Source organism: Ostrea edulis, chromosome 4 (genome assembly GCF_947568905.1).
Source record: "Ostrea edulis chromosome 4, xbOstEdul1.1, whole genome shotgun sequence".
Lineage (NCBI taxonomy): Eukaryota > Metazoa > Mollusca > Bivalvia > Ostreida > Ostreidae > Ostrea > Ostrea edulis.
The window spans coordinates 38,643,195-38,668,013 of record NC_079167.1 but is presented as its reverse complement, the minus strand read 5'-3'; the positions used below and the strand labels follow the sequence as shown (position 1 = coordinate 38,668,013).

At 33.6% G+C, this 24,819-nt stretch overlaps 1 protein-coding gene across 1 annotated transcript in view; it reads right to left on the bottom strand.

The window, feature by feature from the left end:
- LOC125668993 (acid-sensing ion channel 1-like) overlaps nucleotides 1–24,102 on the bottom strand; it is a 38,115-nt gene extending 14,013 nt beyond the window's left edge. Inside the window, exons 1-11 of the mRNA XM_056161366.1 lie at nucleotides 23,890–24,102; nucleotides 16,087–16,275; nucleotides 15,856–15,906; nucleotides 9,453–9,476; nucleotides 9,164–9,336; nucleotides 4,170–4,250; nucleotides 2,825–2,916; nucleotides 2,461–2,624; nucleotides 942–1,031; nucleotides 513–639; nucleotides 116–191 (exon numbers count right to left, since the gene is read on the bottom strand). Of these exons, the coding sequence (XP_056017341.1) occupies nucleotides 116–191; nucleotides 513–639; nucleotides 942–1,031; nucleotides 2,461–2,624; nucleotides 2,825–2,916; nucleotides 4,170–4,250; nucleotides 9,164–9,336; nucleotides 9,453–9,476; nucleotides 15,856–15,906; nucleotides 16,087–16,275; nucleotides 23,890–24,102 (1,280 nt within the window). The remainder of the gene's footprint in view (nucleotides 1–115; nucleotides 192–512; nucleotides 640–941; nucleotides 1,032–2,460; nucleotides 2,625–2,824; nucleotides 2,917–4,169; nucleotides 4,251–9,163; nucleotides 9,337–9,452; nucleotides 9,477–15,855; nucleotides 15,907–16,086; nucleotides 16,276–23,889) is intronic.
- Nucleotides 24,103–24,819: the final 717 nt, after the last annotated feature.

Sequence of the window (24,819 nt, the reverse complement as noted above, 5' to 3'; positions counted from 1 at the left end):
AAAAATGTACGGGATTACCCTAGACAGTCCCTTTACACATTAATGGAAAACTCCGCTTGATTAAAATACGCCTTAATGAATATGTAATGAAGTGTAATGAAGAAAGTACCCCCACCTGCAAGGGTTTAAACAGCTACAGAACCTCTTCTGTAATTTGTAATCCCGTCGAACTCTACTGATGCATTTTATATCTGAAAATGAATTAAACATCAAAATTATCCTCTGAAGATGGTTACTGCTGTAACGTAAAACAAAACGTAAAGGGGCATCCTCTCTGAGAGTTGAGATTACTGTAAGCTCTGTAGGGCTATGGGCCTACACATACAGTGTATATCCGGCGCAGTCACGTGATCTTCAAGTAGCTTATAAGGATACAAACAAAAAGTCTGATGATTAGAAGTAAAATTATGATAGCAATTTATAAAATCTACTTTAAATTTGCTTTATTTAACACTCTTATACTGTAATGAATATCTGAAACTGACAATAAATAGATTTATTAGACTCTGTACCGTTTTGTGTCTTGCACCATTGATTTTGGAATGTACTGTTGGAAAAGTAATAAAATTCCTTATACTCATGAGCATAACATCCACAATCCTGCAACATGGCCGACTGTTCACATATTATGCGGCATACCTGCACGGAAAATCAATTTGTCAAATTCTAGCTTCCATCAGATTTTTATTGAAGTTTACTTTTCAAAAACTCGAAATTTGATAATTATATTATGTGACATTTCTGGAGTATGTCTCTGAACTTTTAATACTTGTTATATAAAACGTTTGGGAGAGGACCAACATATAGGCTATGCTTATTGCCTTGTCCTTTTCAATTCATTAATAGAATATGTTTCATTTAAAAATAAAACGATATCTTGGAAATGAGATACGGAGAAAAAGAAACAGATTAAATTGTCCACAATAGCTTTAATGACTGACTGTTCTGGAATATTCCATTCTGTGCTGTCTTTTAAGCTCAACACCGTCATCACAATCTCTATGGGGAGGCGTAACTCTTGTAATGTCCTTCTACATAGTAGTATAAAAATACTATATATATAGATACTACTAATAATATTCCATTTAGAATGATGATATATTGTTTATTTCGAAATTTAAATGACATCCTACAAACAAGACATAGGTTTTGTGATATAGAACATTTCGCAATCGTAGTGACTGGTACATGTATAGTCACAATCTCTAGCCAGAGTTGTCGTTCCTTGCTCTAACTTACACCTCTGTTAACGTTTCAAAATAAGCAATGTTATTCCACATGTAAATCCACTTTTTTTAAAAAGCTAATAAAACTAAGAACTATTTTATAAAATATCGGGAAAGTGTAGGACAAGCAACTATTTGTAGATTTTTTTCCATTACTATATGTTCTTCATGTATCTATGTATAGGCCTGGTGCAATAGAACTACCCAATATCCACTTGTCAACCCAAATCAATGCTTCTTGTGTCACAAAAAAGACTTGACATCTGCTCAATATTTATTTATTTACGTATATTTTTGTAACTGAAGTCAAAACCATACTTTATTTGAGCCTACGTGCCATTTTACAAAAATCTTGTAAAACCCTTGAGACGTTGGCAGAGGTGTAAGTGAGTGTAAGGAACGATAACTGGGTAGAGATTGGTACAGTCATGCTATTACACGAGTGTTGTTTTCGCTCCTCCCTGAAAAGAAGGCATGTCGGTCATTCGGTCGGCAGACCAAGTATTGTCCACTCAATATCTTCAGAACCCTCTGCTTGACATACAACAAACTTGGTACACTGGTTCCACGCAATAGATTATCCTTTTTCATTTTCAAGTCACAAGTTCAAAGGTCAAGTTGGACATAGAAAGATATTGTATGCTCAATATTTTGAGAACACTAGCTGGACAGATGTCAAACTTATTCTAATGGTCTCTCCTAAGATGTAGATGTCTCCTGTTGACTTTGAGGTTACAAGGTCATTAGTTAAACTGGACATAGTAATATATTGTCTGTTAATATCTTAAAAATCCTTTGCTTGACAGACCTCAAACTTGATACACTGGTTCCACTTACGAAGTAGATGACCTTAATGGTTTTGAGGTCGCATGGTCAAAAGTCAAGGGTCAAACTACTCTGGATATATAGGAAGGTTTTGTCCGCGCAATATCTTGTAAATATTTAATGGCAGACATTAAAGTTGGTACACAGGTTCAGTCTAAAGAGTATATGATTTTATTGGTTTTCAAGGTCAAAGGTCATGACTGGTTATTTGAAAATATCTGCTGTGTCTTGAGAGACCAAACTTAGTACCGTGGTTACCCCCGACTAGCAGATACTAGTAACCAATATTTTTCAATATACTAACGACATTCTAAATTTAAAGTTGATCATTTTCATATTGCTACACGGGAGGGGTACATGTTTCTAAAACATTTCTTGATTTCTTTTACTTTTAGGGTTTGAGGCTTACCAAACGTAATCCTATATGTGTTTCGTACGACGATGAAATAAAAATTCCCTCTTGGTCCGGTATTGGAAAGGTGCCCTGTTTGTGGATCTGTAGACGCATGCCGTACCCCTGACTGATCCCTGGCAGATATTCGTCATTTTCTGTGTACAACATCATCGTCAGCCCTGTAATGTTTTGATATCATTCGAAATAACAGAATCTTTGTGCGTCTCCACAGATACTCCAAAACTTATTTTTTTTTTTTAAAAATGGCTGGACTGTCTCCATCTCGGTGTAATACACTACATAGTCACATGACCATTCCCTATTTTAGCTTTATTTATAAATGATTGGTTAGTATTGGGTTAACATAAACGTAATTAACCTGATTTGGGACCAGCATTTTTGGTAACAAATCCTTCAGATTGTATTGAGAAACAGTTTCCATATTCAGGAGTGTTCACTAATGTGAAGTTGCTGAAATTCAGAAAAAGAAATTTTGACAATAATGTCAATTTTCATATTTCAAAACTTTAATGTAATTTAAAAAAAAAAGTATTTCATTAAGGATGGATTCTTCTTCTATTCATTAGACGTGATGCAATATCATATTTTGTCTGCAACAACTATAGAATGTTGTTTGTAATCATTGACACGCAGAAAAGTGGGTGTCGCTGTTCTTGTTTTTATGTTAAGGTCATTTCAAGGTCACACTTTTCATACCAGTGGACTTTGAAATTCCATTAAAGCAGATATGAATTATATACATGTGATTCTTTACAAATTTTATCTTAATTTGCAGCATAATATCTATGTATGAAGACAGTTATGTCTGTTTGTATAGCTGAACTGATAAACATTGGCAAACTCAGTAAGATATAGATGGTAGACCGAATTTCCTCTGATTAATTGATTTTACTCATTAATAGTTATTTCTGATATAGTTCTACTGCTTATATATATATATATATATATATATATATATATATATATATATATATATATATTAATGGCCCAAAAAATTGATGTAATATGATAGATAATAGTATCGGGTCATTAAAAAAATTATTTTCGCATTAAAAAGAAGAAGAAAAAATAGGGCTGTACAGATATATAAATTGTTCCCAAGAGGGGTAGGAACTTCCAAAGTATCATGCAACTTTAGTATATATATTACAAGTATCTTACTTTCGTTAGTTACAAATTATTCTCGTTGATTAGAAAATCTTTTCTTGCTTTGATTTTGCTTTACTGGAGACATAAAGTCAGTTACATTCAAGTTTTTCAAAAAGGGATATTTTACTACACCGTTGATTCACCAAAATATAGTTCCCAGCCTAAAATTCAAAATATAGTACCCAGCCTAAAATTAAAGTTTCCCAGACTGCATTTTAGCGTCCACTGTTACAACTGTAAGTAGGAGACGGGTAATATGGCTCCGTGACCCATACAGTTCGTAACTAAAGAAAATACAAGCGTATACATGTACGGCGATTGTCATCTAACTTTGTCTGAATGGTGACAAGAATACATCCTTTTATTGAACTGGAGTAATTTATAAATGTGTATTGCTAAACTGTAAAGATCATTTTTTTATGTTCTGGTCTTTAACTAATTTTTTTGATTTTTTAACCTTTTTGATTAAATAAGTCAAAGAAAAATTGAATTATACAACTACAACTGAACACCATGCCATTTATATAAAACTTGACAAAGATCAATTGACGTACTCTGCAAAGCATTTGTAGCCATTGAATGAACATGACAACAGCATGTCCTGGATCTGATGACCTGTCTGTACTCGTACATCCCTGTAAAATAATAGCACATTTATTATGTAGCTCAACTGTAATTTATTCAATACCAGAATTAAGACCGGTATGTAGTAAATGGTAACCCATAATATGAAGTAGTCCAGTGTACACTCCCGTCCAATAGCAAAATAATTACAGAAACTGCGTGTGTTTGTGTGTGTTTGCGTGTATATATATATATATATATATATATATATATATATATATATGTGTGTGTGTGTGTGTGTGTGTGTGTGTTAGTTTGACCGCTTATTTAAAATAAAATATTGTCTTAAGGACAGAGGATAACCCACCCCCAATCGTAAAGAATTTTGTAAAACTATCTGTAATTGTTGTACTTCTCTTGGGTAAAAAGTCTAACATAATAACATCTTTTGCGTCCAAAAATACTGTGGTCATCACCTTGCCAGCAGATTGTTGCGTCTTGAACTTCTTTGGCCTCGGGGACCCAGGCCCTACCCACTGACGACTCTGAGCTTTATTCTCTGGCTCATAATAATGAACCATCTACAGTCAACAGACGCAAAAGAAAATCATCTTTTGACCTAAAACGCTTAAACGCATTACAATCAAAAAGGTTTGAACATGCATTATTAGATTTGATCCGAGATTCACTTTGTGATATATATTTATATGAATTACTTGTGCACGCGTGAATATTGTTTTTGAATGCTTGTTTGTTGTGTTAACAACGAGTGAGAAGAATAAAACTTGAGTCACTGTTTTCGATATTTGAATTATTCATAATGAAACAATATTTTAAGCCTAAAGATTTTTTTTTATTACATCTAACTTGTCTACAAAAGATTTCACAATGTAGATCACACCATGACCACGTCACAGTTTATGAACGTAACAATGTATAAAACGTCATAATCCACACGATGTATAATACGTCATAATACACTTCCTTACCACCAAACCAAAACAAACGCTTGCTCGGAGTCAGTACATATATCTACATTCTTGTGATAATAAAAATGGAATTTCAAAACGACATGTTTTTAGGAAGTGAACCAAGTCCTGATTTTATTCCCCATGACAGAATCAGAGACACGATCTCAAGAATTGAAAATCTCAAAGCAGCCAATGCAAATACTTGCTCATTTTTGCCGTCATGGGTAAATGACACGTATTTCACTCAGTTATATACAACGACGGAAATCAAAAGTAATGCATTGGAGACAAGCACAGAAAGAGTAGATAAGAGAGACACATTAAGGACGGTGGAACCAAAATGCAGTGATGAAGAACTGGACACAAAACCAAAGGATGTTTCGGAATCAACAGTCCTGAAACTACACTCTGTAGTTACGATTGAAAAGAGCCTCGTTGTAGAAAAGGCTGAGAATAATTCAGATCCAGAGTTACAGCGCGAAAAGGAATATGAATGGCAGAAAAAACATGCTTGCCTAATGATTCCTATTCTAAAAGAGCTTAAGGAGAAGACCATGGAGATAAGAAGTAAATTAGACAAAACTAAATTTCTGTCTGCACTAAAACCAGCTCTCAAAATACCTAAATTTATTCCACGGAAGTTATTTTTATCCAGTATAGAAACATTCAAACTCGTTCCGGAACCTCGTGATCAAGGATTACCCAGGATCACTCAAAAAGAGACCAAACCAGTGAAACCAAATTCTCTCCAGTATAGGTTCCCCTGCACCACCGAGCTGTCTCCTGCCGAGGAACCCCATGTGGTGGCGAGACGGAGGACCACATGGAGGGAACGGATCCTGAGGTTCTTTGGATTTTTAAAACGATGACACTTAGAACTGTGTGTAAAGATGGAAACGTGATTATAAAGATTTGTGACACTTTGTATACGTAACTTATTGTTTCTGATGTTTAAAGTGGATTAAAACTTCTCAATTTTATTTTAAATCGCCCAATTTTGTTCTTCACTCTCTTTGTACACAGAAGCACTAAAAACAATGGCAGCTTGGTGAAATAATAATGTGCAAGCCCTGAACATGGGAAGTGCACACAATGTATATCTGTAGACCACAACTTATATAAGTATTCAATAAATACACAGAACAAAAATAACTACATTCATGAATTAAAAATTTAATTGTACATTAATTATTTTTTGAATGTCCAACTGAAGTTGAAACAATATACTCCGACAAAGATAGGAAGACCATATGGTTGCAGAAATAATTTACACTCTGTTGTTCGTTTTTCAACTTGATATTGAATCTAAATCTTTTTAATACCGACGGAATAGTTTTCTTCTCCGCACTTGTCCATTGATGTAAATACCACCTTATATGGCATATCCAAATAACTTGACAATCGGAAGTTGAAACTTCAGTCATCAAACATGGCGCACAAATATGATTCGAGAAATTGGAATATATCGAAATTGTTGAAAGCGGTAGAATAGAGCCTCACAAATCGTAAGTTGCAGGTTGTAAATTTATATATTGACTAAGAAGAAACATAGAATATCATTATATTTACGTAAAGAAAGTCAGCAAATGTTTAGAATGATCGAAAATATTGCGGGAGTGAATCATTCCCGCATTTGCACCATTACGGAGATCCTAAGGAGTTGTAGGCCCCGCCCCCTCCCCCCCCCCCAAAAAAAAAAATAGGAAAGGGCTTCATTATTGCAGCTAGTAAAAACAGGTCAACTAAGAAAGGAGCACGATTCGTACCCATGAGAATTCCAACAGACTGATCGAAGAGCTGATCATCAAAGACCATAGTACCTGAATTTTATCAATAAATAGATATAAATAGAAAATAATCTATACATAAATATTTATATATATAGATGGAGTTTTTTTTTCTATTTACATGTTTATCTATTTATTGATTAAAATTCAGATACCTGTGGTAAACCCTACAAACCACAAACCTTGACCTACATATGACCTTCAAGTTACTCGCTCCGTGGATACAGTATATTATATTTTATAGACGTGATATGGAATCGGAACCCCATTTGGTGGAGACTGCTCTGTCTACTTCACGTCAGACATTGGTAATCAGTTTCAGTCTAGATTACTATAATCATCCGGAGATTACTATAATCATTCGGAGAGAAGATGAGGTGTAGCGACCGGAAAACACTTCAGCAAAATAGAAAAAAAAAAAACAACAAATAAAAAACCACACACGTAAACAACCTCCCCCCCCCCTCAAATAAAACTTATTGACAGTATCATACAACTGACATTCATTTTAAAGAGGAGACATGAACCCAATACGAAAACAAACAGACAGACTGGCAGGCGTATTACAAAATCGTAGCTATCTATATAAATGTTGATCTTTATTGTGATGCAGACGATAAGATGAGTTCATAATTCAGATATTGGTTTGATTGATTGATTGATTTTATATCGTTTGACGCCCCTCTCGAGAATTTTTCACTCATATTGAGACGTTATTATTACCGGTGAAGGGCTGCAAAATTTATTCTTAGGTCAATGATGTCTTTGTAACTATTGTAAAGGGAATGACGACAAGCATTTTTTGTTCAGTGTTTATAAATCTAAGTAACAGAGCATGAAGAGGAATGTTTATAAATCTAAGTAACAGAGCATGAAGAGGAATGTTTATAAATCTAAGTAACAGAGCATGAAGAGGAATGTTTATAAATCTAAGTAACAGAGCATGAAGAGGAATGTTTATAAATCTAAGTAACAGAGCATGAAGAGGAATGTTTATAAATCTAAGTAACAGAGCATGAAGAGGAATGTTTATAAATCTAAGTAACAGAGCATGAAGAGGAATGTTTGCTGGTTGTGTATATGTTAATTGTTAGGTTTTAAAACTTGGTTTCAATGTTGTTGAATCTTTGCATATATATATATATATATATATATATATATATATATATATATGTGTGTGTGTGTGTGTGTGTGTGTGTGTGTGTGTGTGTGTGTGTGTGTGTGTGTGTGTGTGCGTGTGTGTGCGTGCGTGCCTGCCTGTGTGCGTGCGTGCGTGTGTGTGTGTGCGTACTGAAACTACTACAATTTTTAGAATGAATTCCGACAACAACAAAAAAGAATTTAATTGACAAATATGTTGGCCGCTTTAATAATATTACATTCTTATTCCACATCAGTGAGAAGCACTGTATGTATATAAACATAAAATTTACAGTAACTTCTAGTACCCGTGGTTTGTAGTTTCAATTCTAATCATAGTTACTAAATTGATAATCATATTAACAGAATATTCTTGATTGAAATTTCAATTCTAAACGATTTTTAAAAACAATTTTATGTTTTCATTTTCATACTCATAACTTAAAAAATGAAATGTAAAAAAATAAAAGAGGAGTTGGGAATAAAATAAAACAAAATACAAATTATTTCTAACGAGTTATTCTGAAGTTCTTCCAAAATGTTATTCCTATGTGGATGATAAAAATAGCACCACTATTCAAGTCTTAAGGGTTTCCGAGTGTACATTGTATATGATTTGTAGAAATATGTCTGCTGTAACTGTTCACTTTGCCATCGCGTCTTGTCAATGTACTAAAGTAAATTTAGTATAAAAATCATAACCTTAAACAAAGATTTGAAAATACAATTTCAAAAGTAAGATACTAAAATTATAAAGAAAAACAAAAATATTAAAATAGACTTTTAGGGGGGGGGGGGGGGTATTTAGCCTATATGTAAACAAAAACATAACACGAGCCTTGTTCACATAAAAAAGAATTGTGAGCTCTGTATCTCCCAATTCCTCAACAACCGATTTTTGCTGACCATTAGAAATACCCTAGTTAAGCATTCTAAATATTAAAAATGGAAAAACAAAATTTGAATTTTTTTAAAGTTCAAATCGTGTCCATGTCCCTTTAATAGTATCAAAAGTATAAGTAAAGTAAAAACGCAATAATGATAAAAATTAACTGTAACACTGATATTGTTCAATGGAAAGCAAACCTCGGCATGGCGAGATACAAGTTTCTGAAGGTGCTCTCCATTTCGTACACGTCATCTCTTGGGGCGTCCCGGAAGTCGTCATCCGAGTAATTGGGATCAGAGTAGTAATCATCATAATACGTAAAGTTATCAAAATCGATGTTTCCGAAATCCTCCACAAACCTCTTCTTTCTCTAAAAACAGAAACATGAACACATTGACTTGATTTAACATGATTTCACAAATTTCGCCTGATCTTTTTAGGTCAAACTAACAAGAAATAAGAATTTATGTCAATTATTTTCTTTACTGGGAGCACAATGGCGTACACAATCTACGGTAGAAAGAAACTTTCCATGTATGGAACGCCTTAGGGGATTCAATATACAACGTAAGGATGATGAACAATTTTGAAGGATTTAAATCAAAATAAATGTTTATTGTTAAATAATGGTGAAAGTGAAACTCATCAAATTCACGTCACTGGTAAATGATTAGAAGTTCTTTTGTTGAAGAGTTGTCTGCTCTTTGTAAAAATAAGAAAATGTTTTTCTAGAAATGTGTGCGGTAAATGATTAATTTTATTTCATATTTGCATAACGAGAAAGTGTTTGTAACTTTCTACCCAGAGCTTTGTAAGAAAATATAATTTCTTTTAAAAATATTTTAATAGAACATGCTCTTCCTGTAGACTTCAATGTAAAATTCTAAGTGAAATACATCAAGCAGTAAACAAAATTTTGAAAATTCCTATGGCGGATTATTTTTATTTTATCATTATGTCATAAAATAACGTGCATTTATCATTATGTCATGTGCTAATCTAATTATGTCACGTGCATTTATCATTATGCCATGTGCTTATCTAATTATGTCACGTGCATTTATCATTATTACATGTGCTAATCTGTGCATTCGTTATGTGATACATTTCTTTTATTATGCCATGTCCACTCATCATTATGTTATGTGCATTTATGATATCATTATGTGCTGTGCTTTTTTCATTATGTGATGTACATTTATCATTTTGTCATGTGCTTATCAAATATCATTGTATGATGTGTTTTCGTCATTATGAGATGCGCGTTTGTCATTATATGATGCTATGTTGTCATTAGGTTCTGTCGAAATTAACAGTAAAGGGGCATTAGCTGTCATTTTGTCACCAAAATTGAATTAATTGAAAATTGCTCTATATCATATATTTCAGTATTTCTAAATCATTTCAAACGCCTTTTAACCTAAAACAGACACATGATTATGTGGTTTTGATGATTAAATAGTTGTTGTCTTGCAAGACTAATTCTTCCTTATGAAAGGTGAAGACAACGAACAGTGTTCAATCTCATAATTCTTTACACTAAAATCGATTATATGACGTAGTTTTACTAGGTTTCTCTATATGTTTCGTTAGTCATTATTAGTCCTATGCCATTGAGCTATCTTAAGGACAAAAAAAAAAGAAAAAAAAAAAAAGATTGTCATCACTTTCACAGCTAATGCTTTTTTTTCACCTGAAAACTATAATGGAAGAAGTTTTGGAAAAATGAGGACTATCACTCTTGATCAAGATATCGGGCTCACGGCGGGTGTGACCGATCGACAGGGGATACTTACTCCTCCTGAGCACCTGATCCCACCTCTGGTGTGTTCAGGGGTCCGTGTTTGCCCAACTATCTATTTTGTATTGCTTATAGGAGTTATGAGATTGATCAATGTTCGTTAACTTCACCTTTTATCTACATGTGCGTTTTATTGAAAAGAAACTTGCACCCAATCTAGCCAAGTCTGTCGTTTAGACTTTTGTAAATACTGAGATCGTTAACGTTTGCGTCAATAAATTCTGCAAAACATTTTTCCCGTTAGTCGTTAGATCCAAAGACGTAAAAGAGGGAAAATGTCCAGTAATATAGGTTTGTTGTTGATGTGTCGATCTAGTAAACTTTTAAAAACAATTACTATGGCGTGTACAATACTAAGGAAGCGCCAGACTGAAGAAAATACCAATCAATTGTAACAAAATACATTTTGATACGTACAGTACACGACACACCTTTTATTTAGACTTAATGTACTATGCAACCAAATATAGATGTTTATGACCACTGTATGAGTTACGGATCGTGTGATTGGTCCGCGAAAATCCCGAGCCTAGTGTCATTGCGGACCAATCACACGACGCGTAACTCATTTCCTACTCTGTGACTTCCTCTTTGACTGGCAGTGGAAGAGAAGCCCTGTCCGATGAATGTACACAATATTGTGACAAATAAAAGAGATGAGATGGGTTTTAAGTTGAAGAGACTTGTAGTATGACATCTCCCTGATCTACTGCTTATCAAAATTCCTAAAGTAACTCTTCAATTATTTAAATAATGTGCCCGAAGCGGACACTCCTGTTTGTTTACAAGTTTTTGTTTTTTTACCTTGTGTATTTTATTCAATGGCGGATTTAAGCCCCCCCCCCTCTAAAATTTTCAAATTTACTTGGTAAATCGTGGTACATGTAACTTGTTTAGGAAAATATACTAAAGGATAATAGAAGCAATAATTTCTTCCACTCCCGGAGAAATAAATAACAAAATCTTTTAATTTCTTGAATTACTTTATTGGGAGAACTTTTCCCCCCCAAAAATCCTTACAATTTGCGTCTTTTTATTAATTTCACCTTATTAAAAATGATAGAAAATGGTACTAATGACTAAATAGGAGACATTTCAAGCCCTATGAAATCTGAAAAATCCGGGAGCTTCCGGGGGCTTTGTCCCCTGGTCCCCCACCAGGGTTTTGCCCTGGACCCACTGGGGGCCTCAAGGCGGCCCCCAGACTCCTGCCTCATAAAGTGTCGGCCCCCGTAACAGTAATTTCTGGATCCGCCCCTGTTATCATATCGGTAGAAGGCCAATCTTTAAAGATTATAAAAAGCGTGAATCGATTACATAAATTGAAAATGAGATGGGATAGACAGGGAATCCACACATTTCGGAGAAATCATCGCTGCAAAAAAAAACACCAAAACCCCCCCCCCCCCCACAAAAAACCCCCCAAGAAGTGGTGGTGGTGGTGGAGGGGGGGATGTTCCACACTTCAGATACATGTGGGTAAATGCACATGACCCGGGTTAGAATAGGTCCTTAGTAAGCCTTGCTTGTCGTAACAGGGGATAAATGGGGTGGTCCTTCGGATGAGACCGCAGAAACCGAGGCCTGGTGTCACAGTAGGTGTGGCACGACAAATATCCCTCCCTGCTCAAAGGCCGTAAGTGCCAAACATAGGCCTGAATTTTACAGTCCTTCACCGGCAATGGTAATGTGTCCATATGAGTGAAAATTTTTCGAGAGGGACATTAAACAATATACAACCAACCTACAATATAATGGTGAGTTCATACGACATACTGAGAGAAGCAAATAATTATGAATGTACACGACATAATGAAAAATGTACATGACATAATGATAAATGCACATGATATAATGATAAATGTACACGACATAATGATAAATGCACATGATATAATGATAAATGCACATGACATAATAATAAATGTACATGACATAATGAAAAATGTACATGACATAATGATAAATGAACATGTCATAAAAATAAATGCACACAACATAATGATAAATGCACATGACATAATGATAAATGCACATGACATAATGATAAATGCACACGACATAATGATAAATGTACACAACATAATGATAAATACACATGACATAATGATAAATACACATGACATAATGATAAACGAACATGACATAATGATAAACGAACATGACATAATGATAAATGTACACGACATAATGATAAATGTACACGATATAATGATAAATGCACATGACATAATGATAAATGCACATGACATAATGAGAGATGCACACGACATAATGATAAATACACATGACATAATGATAAATGTACATGATATAATGATAAATGTACACGACATAATGATAAATGTACATGACATAATGATAAATGTATACGACATAATGATAAATGTACATGAGATAATGATAAATGTACATGATATAATGATAAATGCACATGACATAATGATAAATGTACATGACATAATGATAAATGTACATGATATAATGATAAATGTACACGACATAATGATAAATGTACATGACATAATGATAAATGTATACGACATAATGATAAATGTACATGAGATAATGATAAATGTACATGACATAATGATAAATGTACACGACATAATGATAAACGAACATGACATAATGATAAATGTACATGACATAATGATAAATGTACACGACATAATGATAAATGCACATGATATAATGATAAATGCACATGACATAATGATAAATGTACACGACATAATGATAAATGTACACGACATAATGATAAATGTACACGACATAATGATAAATGTACATGAAATAATGATAAATGTACACGACATAATGATAAATGCACACGACATAATGATAAATGTACATGACATAATGATAAATGCACACGACATAATGATAAATGTACATGACATAATGATAAATGCACATGACATAATGATAAATGTACACGACATAATGATAAATGTACATGAAATAATGATAAATGTACACGACATAATGATAAATGCACATGACATAATGAGAGATGCACACGACATAATGATAAATGTACATGACATAATGATAAATGCACATGACATAATGATAAATGTACACGACATAATGATAAATGTACATGAAATAATGATAAATGTATACGACATAATGATAAATGCACATGACATAATGATAAATGCACATGACATAATGATAAATGTACACGACATAATGATAAATGTACATGACATAATGATAAATGCACACGACATAATGATAAATGTACACGACATAATGATAAATGCACATCACATAAGGATAAATGCACATGCCATAATGATAAATGTACATGACATAATGATAAATGTACATGACATAATGATAAATGTACACGACATAATGAAAAATGTACATGACATAATGATAAATGTACACGACATAATGATAAATGCACACGACATAATGATAAATGTACATGACATAATGATAAATGTACACGACATAATGATAAATGCACATGACATAATGATAAATGCACATGACATAATAATAAATGTACACGAGATAATGATAAATGTACATGACATAATGATAAATGTACACGACATAATGATAAATGCACACGACATAATGATAAATGTACACGACATAATGATAAATGCACATCACATAAGGATAAATGCACATGCCATAATGATAAATGTACATGACATAATGATAAATGTACACGACATAATGATAAATGTATACGACATAATGATAAATGTTTATGACATAATGATAAATGCACATGGCATAATGAGAGAAGCACATCACTACATAACAAAGGGACATCAAAAAGCAGTTAAAGCGTTCCATACCATGCTTACATGTAGGTAAATATTTAAGTTGTGTCTTTTAAAGAAAATCTACAGACCGAACAGTTCATCCTCAGGTGAACAGACACCTTGAACTGAGATTAAGGCGACACGGTGTATAGAGTTAGATAAGGTAGTAAGTGCTCTTCATTCACATTAAAAATTCTCCTGGATAAATGGAGAAAACACAAAGTATGATGAAGTTTGCCGTATTTTCACCTCTTCCCCGGAGGGTTAAACAATTTTGAACAAGGTATTGTTAGAACATAAACACATACCCATATTTAGCGGGGAATTTCAAAACTTCTTTTCATTTCATAAACGAGAATGTGTGCTATTTGGTTAAGCAATGAAGAGATTTGAAACATACAGATTAAGATTTCATTTTAGATTGTTTAGTGGGTTAATATTTTTATTGAGTATTGTATGACATGAAAAAATATTTTGCATATAAGAATAATAAAAAGGTGGTCTTGGATGAGAGCTGGGAGATTTACAATACCCAAACTCTCACTTTTTACTTATCCATAATATGTCAAAACTGTATGAAATAGATAATGATTTAAAAACAACTATTTGATCATAACACCTTCCTACTTCGTGCTAGCCGAAGATAAACCTGAACTATACGGCTTCAAGTTGTTTATGTGAAGAATATGTGGGACTTTCTTTTTATAAAACTCGCATCAAAACGTACTATTCCGTGTATCTGAACTATACGTTTGGCTGACGTTAAATTTTCAACAAAGTCTCACAAAAGAGGTATCTCCACCGCTTGAAGAATACTAAGAGCATTACGCATGCGCTCATTGGGCAAGATTGTGTTACGTCAGTCTATATCTCCTGTATGTTACATGTACCTGTAAAAAAGACGTAGCTAAGTTATTCCTGATTGTACGAAAGCAAATATAATTAAATAAATATGATGATAATAATTAAAAAACAAAACAAACAAAAAAAACAAGTGAAACAAAAACCAAAAAGAAAAAAAAAACCAATCAAAAAACCCTAAACAAACCCCCCCCCAACCCCCCCCCCCCAAAAAAAAACACAACCCAAAAAATCCCGTTATTAAATGTCAAAAACACAATATACAAGTGACGTCATTGCAGTCCATTTTCTCGAAATATACTTTGGTTTCGGGGGACGCACGTACATGCAGCTTAATTAAAACAAGCTTATAATTTGTACTGATTATGAACTTCGTGGTAGTAAAGACAACATACAGAACTCAAAGGAAGAGGATGTTTAACCTGCTACTTACCCCGGATGAACCGCCTGGATTAAATCGACTCGGATCGGTTAAGGCAACTATCTGTTGTAGTGAGATGGATGTTTCATAAAGTCTTGAAAACTTCACAACATTCATATTGCAAAGAGTGATGGCAGGAAATTGAAGATTGCTAAATCCCAGAGAAATTTTAGTTTGAACAGGGAGTTCTATAAACTGTGATATCAAATAAATGAGATGAAATATCATCCAACCAATAGCTACCACCAGCAGAAACACCCATATAGCTTTAGAGTACCAAAACTTTGCAGATGTGATATACCCCACTCCCTGCATGGCTGTTTTATCAGCAAAACGAGTGATGATCTTTGAGAGAGACTTTCTGGGCTTCGTGGATTCTTGGTTGTGGTCTCCATCTCTGTCATCCGATCGTCCAGGCTGGTCATCAATTCTCTGTAAACAAAGGCATGTATACCTTTCAGGAATTAAACTACCATAGCCAAAGGGAAATCGAAGTCCACTGAATGTTTTAGGTCTGATATGAAATCAGAGTCCACTGAATATTTTAGGTCTGATATGAAATCGGAGTCCACTGAATGTTTTAAGTCTGATATAAAATCGGAGTCCACTAAATGTTTTAGGTCTGATATGAAATCGGAGTCCACTGAATGTTTTAGGTCTGATAAGAAATTGGAGTCCACTGAATGTTTTAAGTTTGATATGAAATCGGAGTCCACTGAATGTTTTAGATCTGATATGAAATCGGAGTCCACTGAATGTTTTAGGTCTGATATAGTCTGGGATGAGTCAAAACAAGAAACAATATTGTGCACTATTTACAGCATGAGTAATACATGTATATAATATATGTATGTAAATGCAATTCATATAGCGTTATTTCAAAGGTGCCATAGCAATTTAAACAAGTCTCATTTTTATAATTCTCTTCACAAGAAAGAGCTATTCTTCATATGTTTAAAATTTTAGTGTGATGGGTTTATATGATCAACACAAATTGATTATATTTAAGAAATAAATTTCAGTTTTGAAATACATGAAGATATGCACTGTGACGGTTTACAGAAGACATGCACTGTGACGGTTTACAGAAGACATGCACTGTGACAGTTTACAGAAGACATGCGCTGTGACGGTTTACAGAAGACACGCGCTGTGACGGTTTACAGAAGACATGCACTGTGACGGTTTACAGAAGGCATGCACTGTGACGGTTTACAGAAGGCATGCAGTGTGACGGTTTACATAAGAATGCCGATGTGAAGCGTTGCAAATTCATAGTTTCACACCATCATGTTTTTTTTTTTCAAAAATGAAATTCATTTTTTATATTTACATTCTACTTTCAGTTTTGTCGGAATTCCCATCAGTTAAAATAGTCATACTATATTTATCAAGTTTCATACGCAGATTGTTAACACCTGTATCGCATTCACGAGGTAACGGCTATCATTACAGGTGGTAAAAATCGCTAAAACGCATCAAAGATGCGTATGGCCGAGTTGCAGTTTGGAATGTGTTCATTGGAATGACCCTAATTTGTGAATGTGAAGGTGAACACTGTTTTAGTAAAAATTAATAGTAAGTTACACAGAACATTTAAGAAAAGGGAAAATACTTACTTTGAAGTAAAATCATGAGTTATTAAAGCTGTATGGTCCGAATTACAATATTTTTTTCCATCTCGTAAAAACGCTATTAAATCATCGCACGTATGTAGTTATGAGGCTGTACGGCATATCATAAATTATTTCAGCTGTTTTAACCCAAATTATTTGATTTTAAATCGATGTTTACAAATAACCGCGTCACTGCCATTTCAAGTGACAGTCACGTGACCAGTTCAAACTTTCAGATCATCGGTGGCTTTATTTGTGTAAAGCTGTGTATTTTGTTATAATAGTACCGTACCATAAGTTTAATAGAAATAAAATATCAAATACCTCTTAGTAATTCGTTGTTTTACGCTCTTTCAGCCTTAAAACTAGACAGTTGTGTATGAGTTAATACATCATGTTGGGATTCCCCTGACGCGCATGGGTCTATTTATAGACGTCTATTATGGGATGATTTATATATGTACCCACTATATTTACTTTCTAAATAATATTCGCACTGTTTTCTTTTACATGCAGATGTTTTCAAGCATGTAATTAAGGGAAAGTTAATAACTTTATAAAGTAATTAATCTGCTTTAAAGTAATTATGTACAAAAATAATACATGGACATCGGGTCATACAGCTTTATAAAATCTCTGTGGACAATATATATGATTGTATTAATTGCATAGTTTACAAAGGATTTGTACATTGAATTGTGGATGTCTTAATGCATAAAATGAAATACAAGTTAATGTTATAATTTATTTACATTATATCTTCATCCATATAACTTTATGGTCAGACCAGTAGGTTTCGATGACACCTGTTCCAAAGTTCTGAACATTTGTGTAAATATGGTCAATCGATAATATTATGCACACTTTCATTCACGAAGTAAAGCATGTACGTATTTAATATAGTTTATAAGTATGAAGCTTTGAATGGCCGCAATAGGTATTTAGTGTGATAATGAGCTTGACCTTTGACCTTTGGATTTCAAAAGCAACATGAATCTTGAATGTCATCAGGACTTGAAGTCTGAAAAACATGCACCAGCAGGTACATGTATACAAGTTAGAGGCAAACTCAGATCTACAGTATATAGTGAAAAAGAGACATTGACCTTGACCTCAAAATAAATAAGAACCTTCCTCTTTTGGATGTGATCAAAATATGCAAGTCTGACAAAGACGCACCAAGAAGTATGAAAGTTAGAGACCGGACAAGCTCAAGCCTATGCATTTAGAGACAAAGAGACCTTGACCTTTTGACCTCAAAATGAATAAGAACCTTCCTCTTTTGGATGTGATCATGGTATATAAGTTTCACAAAGATGCCCCTTGTAGTATGAAAGTTAGAGACCGGATAAGCTCAAATTTATGGCATTTAGTGACAAAGTGATCTTGACCTTTGACCTCAAAATCAATAACAGCCTTTCTCTTTTTGATGTAATCATGTTATGTAAGTTTCACAAAGATGCACCTAAAAGTATGAAAGTTAGAGACCGGACAAGTTAATTGTGGATGTCGCCCGCCCGCCCGACTGGACACCCATCCATCGTCAATTTAAAAGTCGATATCTGCTACGCAACTCGGCTAAAAATATCGAAGGCAAAAACATTGGAAATGTAAATACAAGTATATGGAAAATGGTAACCGATGAGCTTCGAAAAGTATGTTAGCTTCAATCAACACTAAAAGTGGGTTCAAATAAAAAGTAATCGAGACTAAGTCATCCATGCTTAAAGAAAGGTTTCAGCAAAATAACAAGAAAGTACCACGTGGTGTTCCATAACTGGTACACAAGAAATCTCAACAGTCTAGCATCAAGATTAATGAGTCATACCACAAAAATACATGCAACAAAGCAACCTATACAGAAATAACCAGAGAAACGATGGGCAGACCATTTATCGTGAGGTTTTGAATAGTTCATCTCCTCCATGCACAGCTGAACATGAAATTTCAAAAACCTGCAATTATTTTGATATAAGGAGAAAGAGAGGACCACTTCAATATCGGAATCTGTATCAGCTATAAAAAGTCGAAAAATGGCTATTCTAACCACAGTGGCAACAAAAAAGCAGAGATCTTAGTTATTGACTGCTAACACCCTCCGTCTATTTTAAAATATCTCCAAAGCATATCCATTATTAACTGCAACCACCCTCTGATCATCTTAGCATTTTTATTGGAAAGAAACTAAAGTAGTAAATGAGTGGACCGGAGGCATCATTAGCGAATTAAAAAAGAAGGGTATTCTAAATGACTGCAACAGTGATGATCTAAAAATCATGTAACAAGAATCGCAGCAGTAATCGATGTATGATTTAGAAATGAACACGCAGAGTTTTGCTAAATGAAGATTCTGCATATAACTTGCACTACAAAACATCGGTGTCCAGTTCACAGAATGACAGAGCCACGTGACAGACTTCGGCATTATGTAGTGTGTCCAGTTCACAGAATGACAGAGCCACGTGACAGACCTCGGCATTATATAGTGTGTCCAGTTCACAGAATAACAGAGCCACGTGACAGACCTCGGCATTATGTAGTGTGTCCAGTTCACAGAATGACAGAGCCACGTGACAGACCTCGGCATTATGTAGTTTATCTCGCTGTCTCACCTCTTATTGAACTTTAGTTTTACAGTAACTTAAGACGAACGGTTTGAGACTTTACGACCGCTACACATACTTTACAGTAAAAATAAGATGTGATGTCATCTGCATTCTTCATTATAGCGATGTTTGTATTAAGCCCCAGACCACATCATACATCCCGAGTAATCACAACCAACAGGAAACCAACCAACACAGACGTACGCAGAACAAACTGGATTAAAACACAAGTCATGATATCAACATGTACCATCACCAGTACGTTATTTTAGGTAGCCATTACACTTAAGTGTTATTTAATGGCTCGTTGAAATATCTCTTATAAAGTATGATTTCACCACCGAAAGAGTGATACAAGCTCTTAAAGTATTTTATATGAGTTTTCGGGATCGGTACTTTTTTTTTATAGTTTGAATGCAAGTATTATATCTGAAATTTGTTAATTTCGTTTCAGTTTCTTTTTATAATATATTTCTTCGATATATCTGTTTCTAACTGACGTGTTTTTTGAAGATTTTATCCGTAGATTTAGAATATATTAACAAATAACGTTTTCAATTCTCATAAATATTTTTTCTAAATAGTTAGAACGTTTATATCTGAATCTTTTAGGCATGTTTTATTAGATATTCATATCATGCACCAAATCACAGCAAATGAGAGCTTGTATCACTCTTTCGCTAATGAAATCATACTTTATAAGAAATGTTTTAATGAGCCATTAAATAAAAAAAATATATATATAGTGTAATGAGCTACCTTAAGGTATTCAATCAATAACGACCATATTTTATATCTAGTAAATATATGATGGGAATTTTGAAATCATGGTATCATTTTGAAGGGTTTGTCACATGAAATTATCAACAGTAGGAATTTTCAATTTGTTTTTATCAATGCTCGATTTATTTCACCTAGAATTTTACATTGAAGTCTATGGGGGGAAAGCATGTTTGATCAAAATATTTTAAAAAGAAATAATATTTTCATACAAACCTTTTGTTAAAAAGTTAGATACACTTTCTCTTAATGCTGCACACATTTTAGGAAAATTAGATTTTCTTATTTTTACGAAGGGCAGATAACTCTTCAAAAAGTATCTTTTGCAAAAGGTCATCTTCTTATCATTTACCAGTCATGTGAATAGGAAATAATCAATGCGTTTTCTTCGTCAAAGATTTAACACAAAAACGGAAACTGATTGAGTGAACGTATGATTTTGTACGGAAGCGTATTAGTGCCACGTTTTTACTTTTTATTTTTTTTATATATTTTACACTTTAATCTGTAAAATTTACACTTTAATCTGTAAATTTTACACTTTAATCTGTAAAATTTACACTTTAATCTGTAAAATTTATACTTTAATCTGTAAATTTTACACTTTAATCTGTAAAATTTTACACTTTAATCTGTAAATTTTACACATTAATCTGTAAATTTTGCACATTAATCTGTAAATTTTGCACATTAATCTGTAAAATTTACACTTTAATCTGTAAAATTTATACGATAATCAGACCGTGTTTTACATCATGACCATTGCTTGTGTACTGTTAGGTACGGAAGCGTATTAGTGCCACGTTTTTACTTTTTATATTTTATATTTTACACTTTAATCTGTAAAATTTACACTTTAAACTGTAAAATTTACACTTTAATCTATAAAATTCACACTTTAAACTGTAAAATTTACACTTTAATCTGTAGAATTTACATTTTAATCTGTAAAATTTACACTTTAATCTGTAAATTTTACACTTTAATCTTTAAAACTTATACGATAATCATACCGTGTTTTACATCATGGCCATTCCTTGTGTACTGTTAGGTAATGGACCAGGATAATTTAATTGGGGAGTATTTTAAACAGGGCATACGTCTTATATAAGGAAAAAAAAGTTCCTTCTTTTAATAGTTTTTGAACAGCTATTGATCATATCTCACGCAAACAAGTGATAGGCAAATGTCCTGTCAGACGAAGGTCATTCCTTGGGGTCATTTTTTAAGGTTAAGGTCACTCAGCACATACTTATATATATTAAAACCCTTCATTCTAACAGCTGTTGACCATTGTGCAAGTCATGCGCCATATGAAGTATTTCATTGGTGAGATTCAATTCGGGAGCATCCATTAGTTTTACTGATATTCTTGTGTTGTTGGTTTTTTTTAAAAATGGAACCGATATACCTTACTTTCCTCGCCACACCAACAGTTTTATAGTATATTGCCCTCACGCACAAAAATTAATATTAAAAATCGCTTTTGTACTTGATCTGAACAAGTTCGTTGAGTCAAGTGAGAGAGAGAGAGAGAGAGAGAGAGAGAGAGAGAGAGAGAGAGAGAGAGACAGAGAGAGAGAGAGAGAGAGAGAGAGAGAGAGACAGACAGACAGACATACAGAGAGAGAGAGAGAGAGAGAGAGAGAGAGAGAGAGAGAGAGAGAGAGAGAGCACACTGTGGATATTTTTCTCGGGAACGGGGCAACCAAGTGGTAATATACGGAAAAACGTAAATTTTACAGATTTAAGTGTAAAATTTACAGATTAAAGTATAAAATTTACAGATTAAAGTGTAAATTTTACAGATTAAAGCGTAAAATTTACAGATTAAAGTATAAAATTTACAGATTAAAGTGTAAATTTTACAGATTAAAGTCTATAATATAAAATATAAAAAGTAAAAACGTGGCACTAACACGCTTCCGTAATTTTGCATACTAGTACACGTGTAGTCTAATTATGGCATGTCAAACGTTGTAATATTTGATCTTTTCCATTTGTATTGTATAATTTTCCATTTGTATTCTATATTTTCCATTGGCATTGTGTAATTTTTCATTTACATTGGATACAGGGGATGCTTACTCCTCCTAGGCACCTGATCCCACCTCTGGTATATCCAGGGGTCCGTGTTTACCAAACTATCTATTTTGTATTGCTTATAGGAGTTATGAGATTAATCACTGTTCTTTATCTTCATCTTGCATTGTATAATTTCCATTTGCATTGTCAATTTTTTAATTTGTATTCTATATTTTCTATTCATATTGTATAATTTCCCATTCGTATTCTATATTTTCCATTTGTATTATATAATTTTTTGGTTTGCATTGTATAATTTCCATTTGCATTGCAAACACTATGACCACAGAAACTCTGCAGAGGACCATGAGACAGGTCCTGTGTATATCAAAACTATAAAAAAGCATGGACATGTAGATTTCTACCATGTTCTGTGTCTGTGTATTTCTTTGAGTGCCATGGGATATAGCAATTAACTCCTTGGTAGACCATGGTCACTCCAGGTAAATAACATCTGTTTAGATTAGGCTCCGCCTACATTTTCACTGACCGTACGGTCATGAGATGGGTCTTTAACTAATGAAATCCTTCGTAACAAATCAAAATAAACAATCCCTGGGATACAATACCACTGAAAAATTATACAATATAAATGGAAAATATAGAATACAAATGAAAAATTATGCAATACAAATGGAAAATATAGAATACAAATGAAAAAATATACAATTCAAAAGAAAAATGTAGAATACAAAAGGAAAATTATACAATACAAATGAAAAAGATAAAATATTACGTTTGACATGCCATATTTAATAGCAATTATGTATAAAGAAAACCTGTCAAGGTTTTGTATTGAATTCATTTATGATGTGAATCAGAAATTCTTTATTCAGCATGGGCCAATGAAATACCTTTCTAGTATACACATATTTTAAATGGTTACGCTTGCTTCACATAAAAGCAAACTCAATAGAGAGTTGAACATTGCTTTAAAACTGCCTGAGAAATGGACCTACCCTTGACTCACTCCTCCTATAGTCTACCGGGGTTTCTACTCTGTAAGGTCTGTAGAATATCTCAGAAGATGGTCGAGTGTTACTACTCGGAAAATTTTGGTAGCCTGATGATGGAAAGCCAAACTCATGAGGATCGGGAAACGGAGATCCGGTATAGTCCCTACTATCCGAGTAATTCTTTCTCTGTCCATTCCGATCTCTGTTATTGTACATGTTCGCCGACCAGCTGTTGAACGTCCTGACTTTACACGAGGTAGTGCACAATCTCAGAAGAGTAAGGTGTTACTCTGATCGAGTCTATGAAGTATGTACATTACTTTTCTCAGGATTCTCAACTAAAACACTTTCAGATAATAGGAAGGCTTTTTTCTTCTTAAAAGCCGTTGGTTCCTCTAATTGATGGTCAACTGGTGAAGAGTGTACTTTAATTATGTTTCACTCTTAGGACCCTAATGTGTGTATTTGTGCAACGAAGCAGTACTTGTATAGAAATGCCGGTGAAAGGTTATAAAAGCTACGGCGAAGGGTAGTACTACCCACAGAGATATAAACCACAATATATATTCAGGGTAATGGTTATTCGACAGTATGGATTCATTGAAACATGATATTAATCTTGATGGATTTTAAATGAAATCATACAAATGTACATGTATTTTATACAGAGATCGCTCCGGCAGTCGTCTAAGATTATGCACCGGATTATCCATCTCAGTGTAACGTTCTACTAAGGAAGAGTATGTTTATACACTTTTAGACTGCTGTACAGTCCTTTTCTGTATTGAATAAGATGTTTTAATCTAAACTTATCACACCCGATTTGCTCTGCTCCATGCCTTCCATCATAGGTATATTTTTTGTTACTTTTATACTACCACTACAATAATAAAATGCATGTATACTAGAAGCTGACCTTATCAAAATGCACAA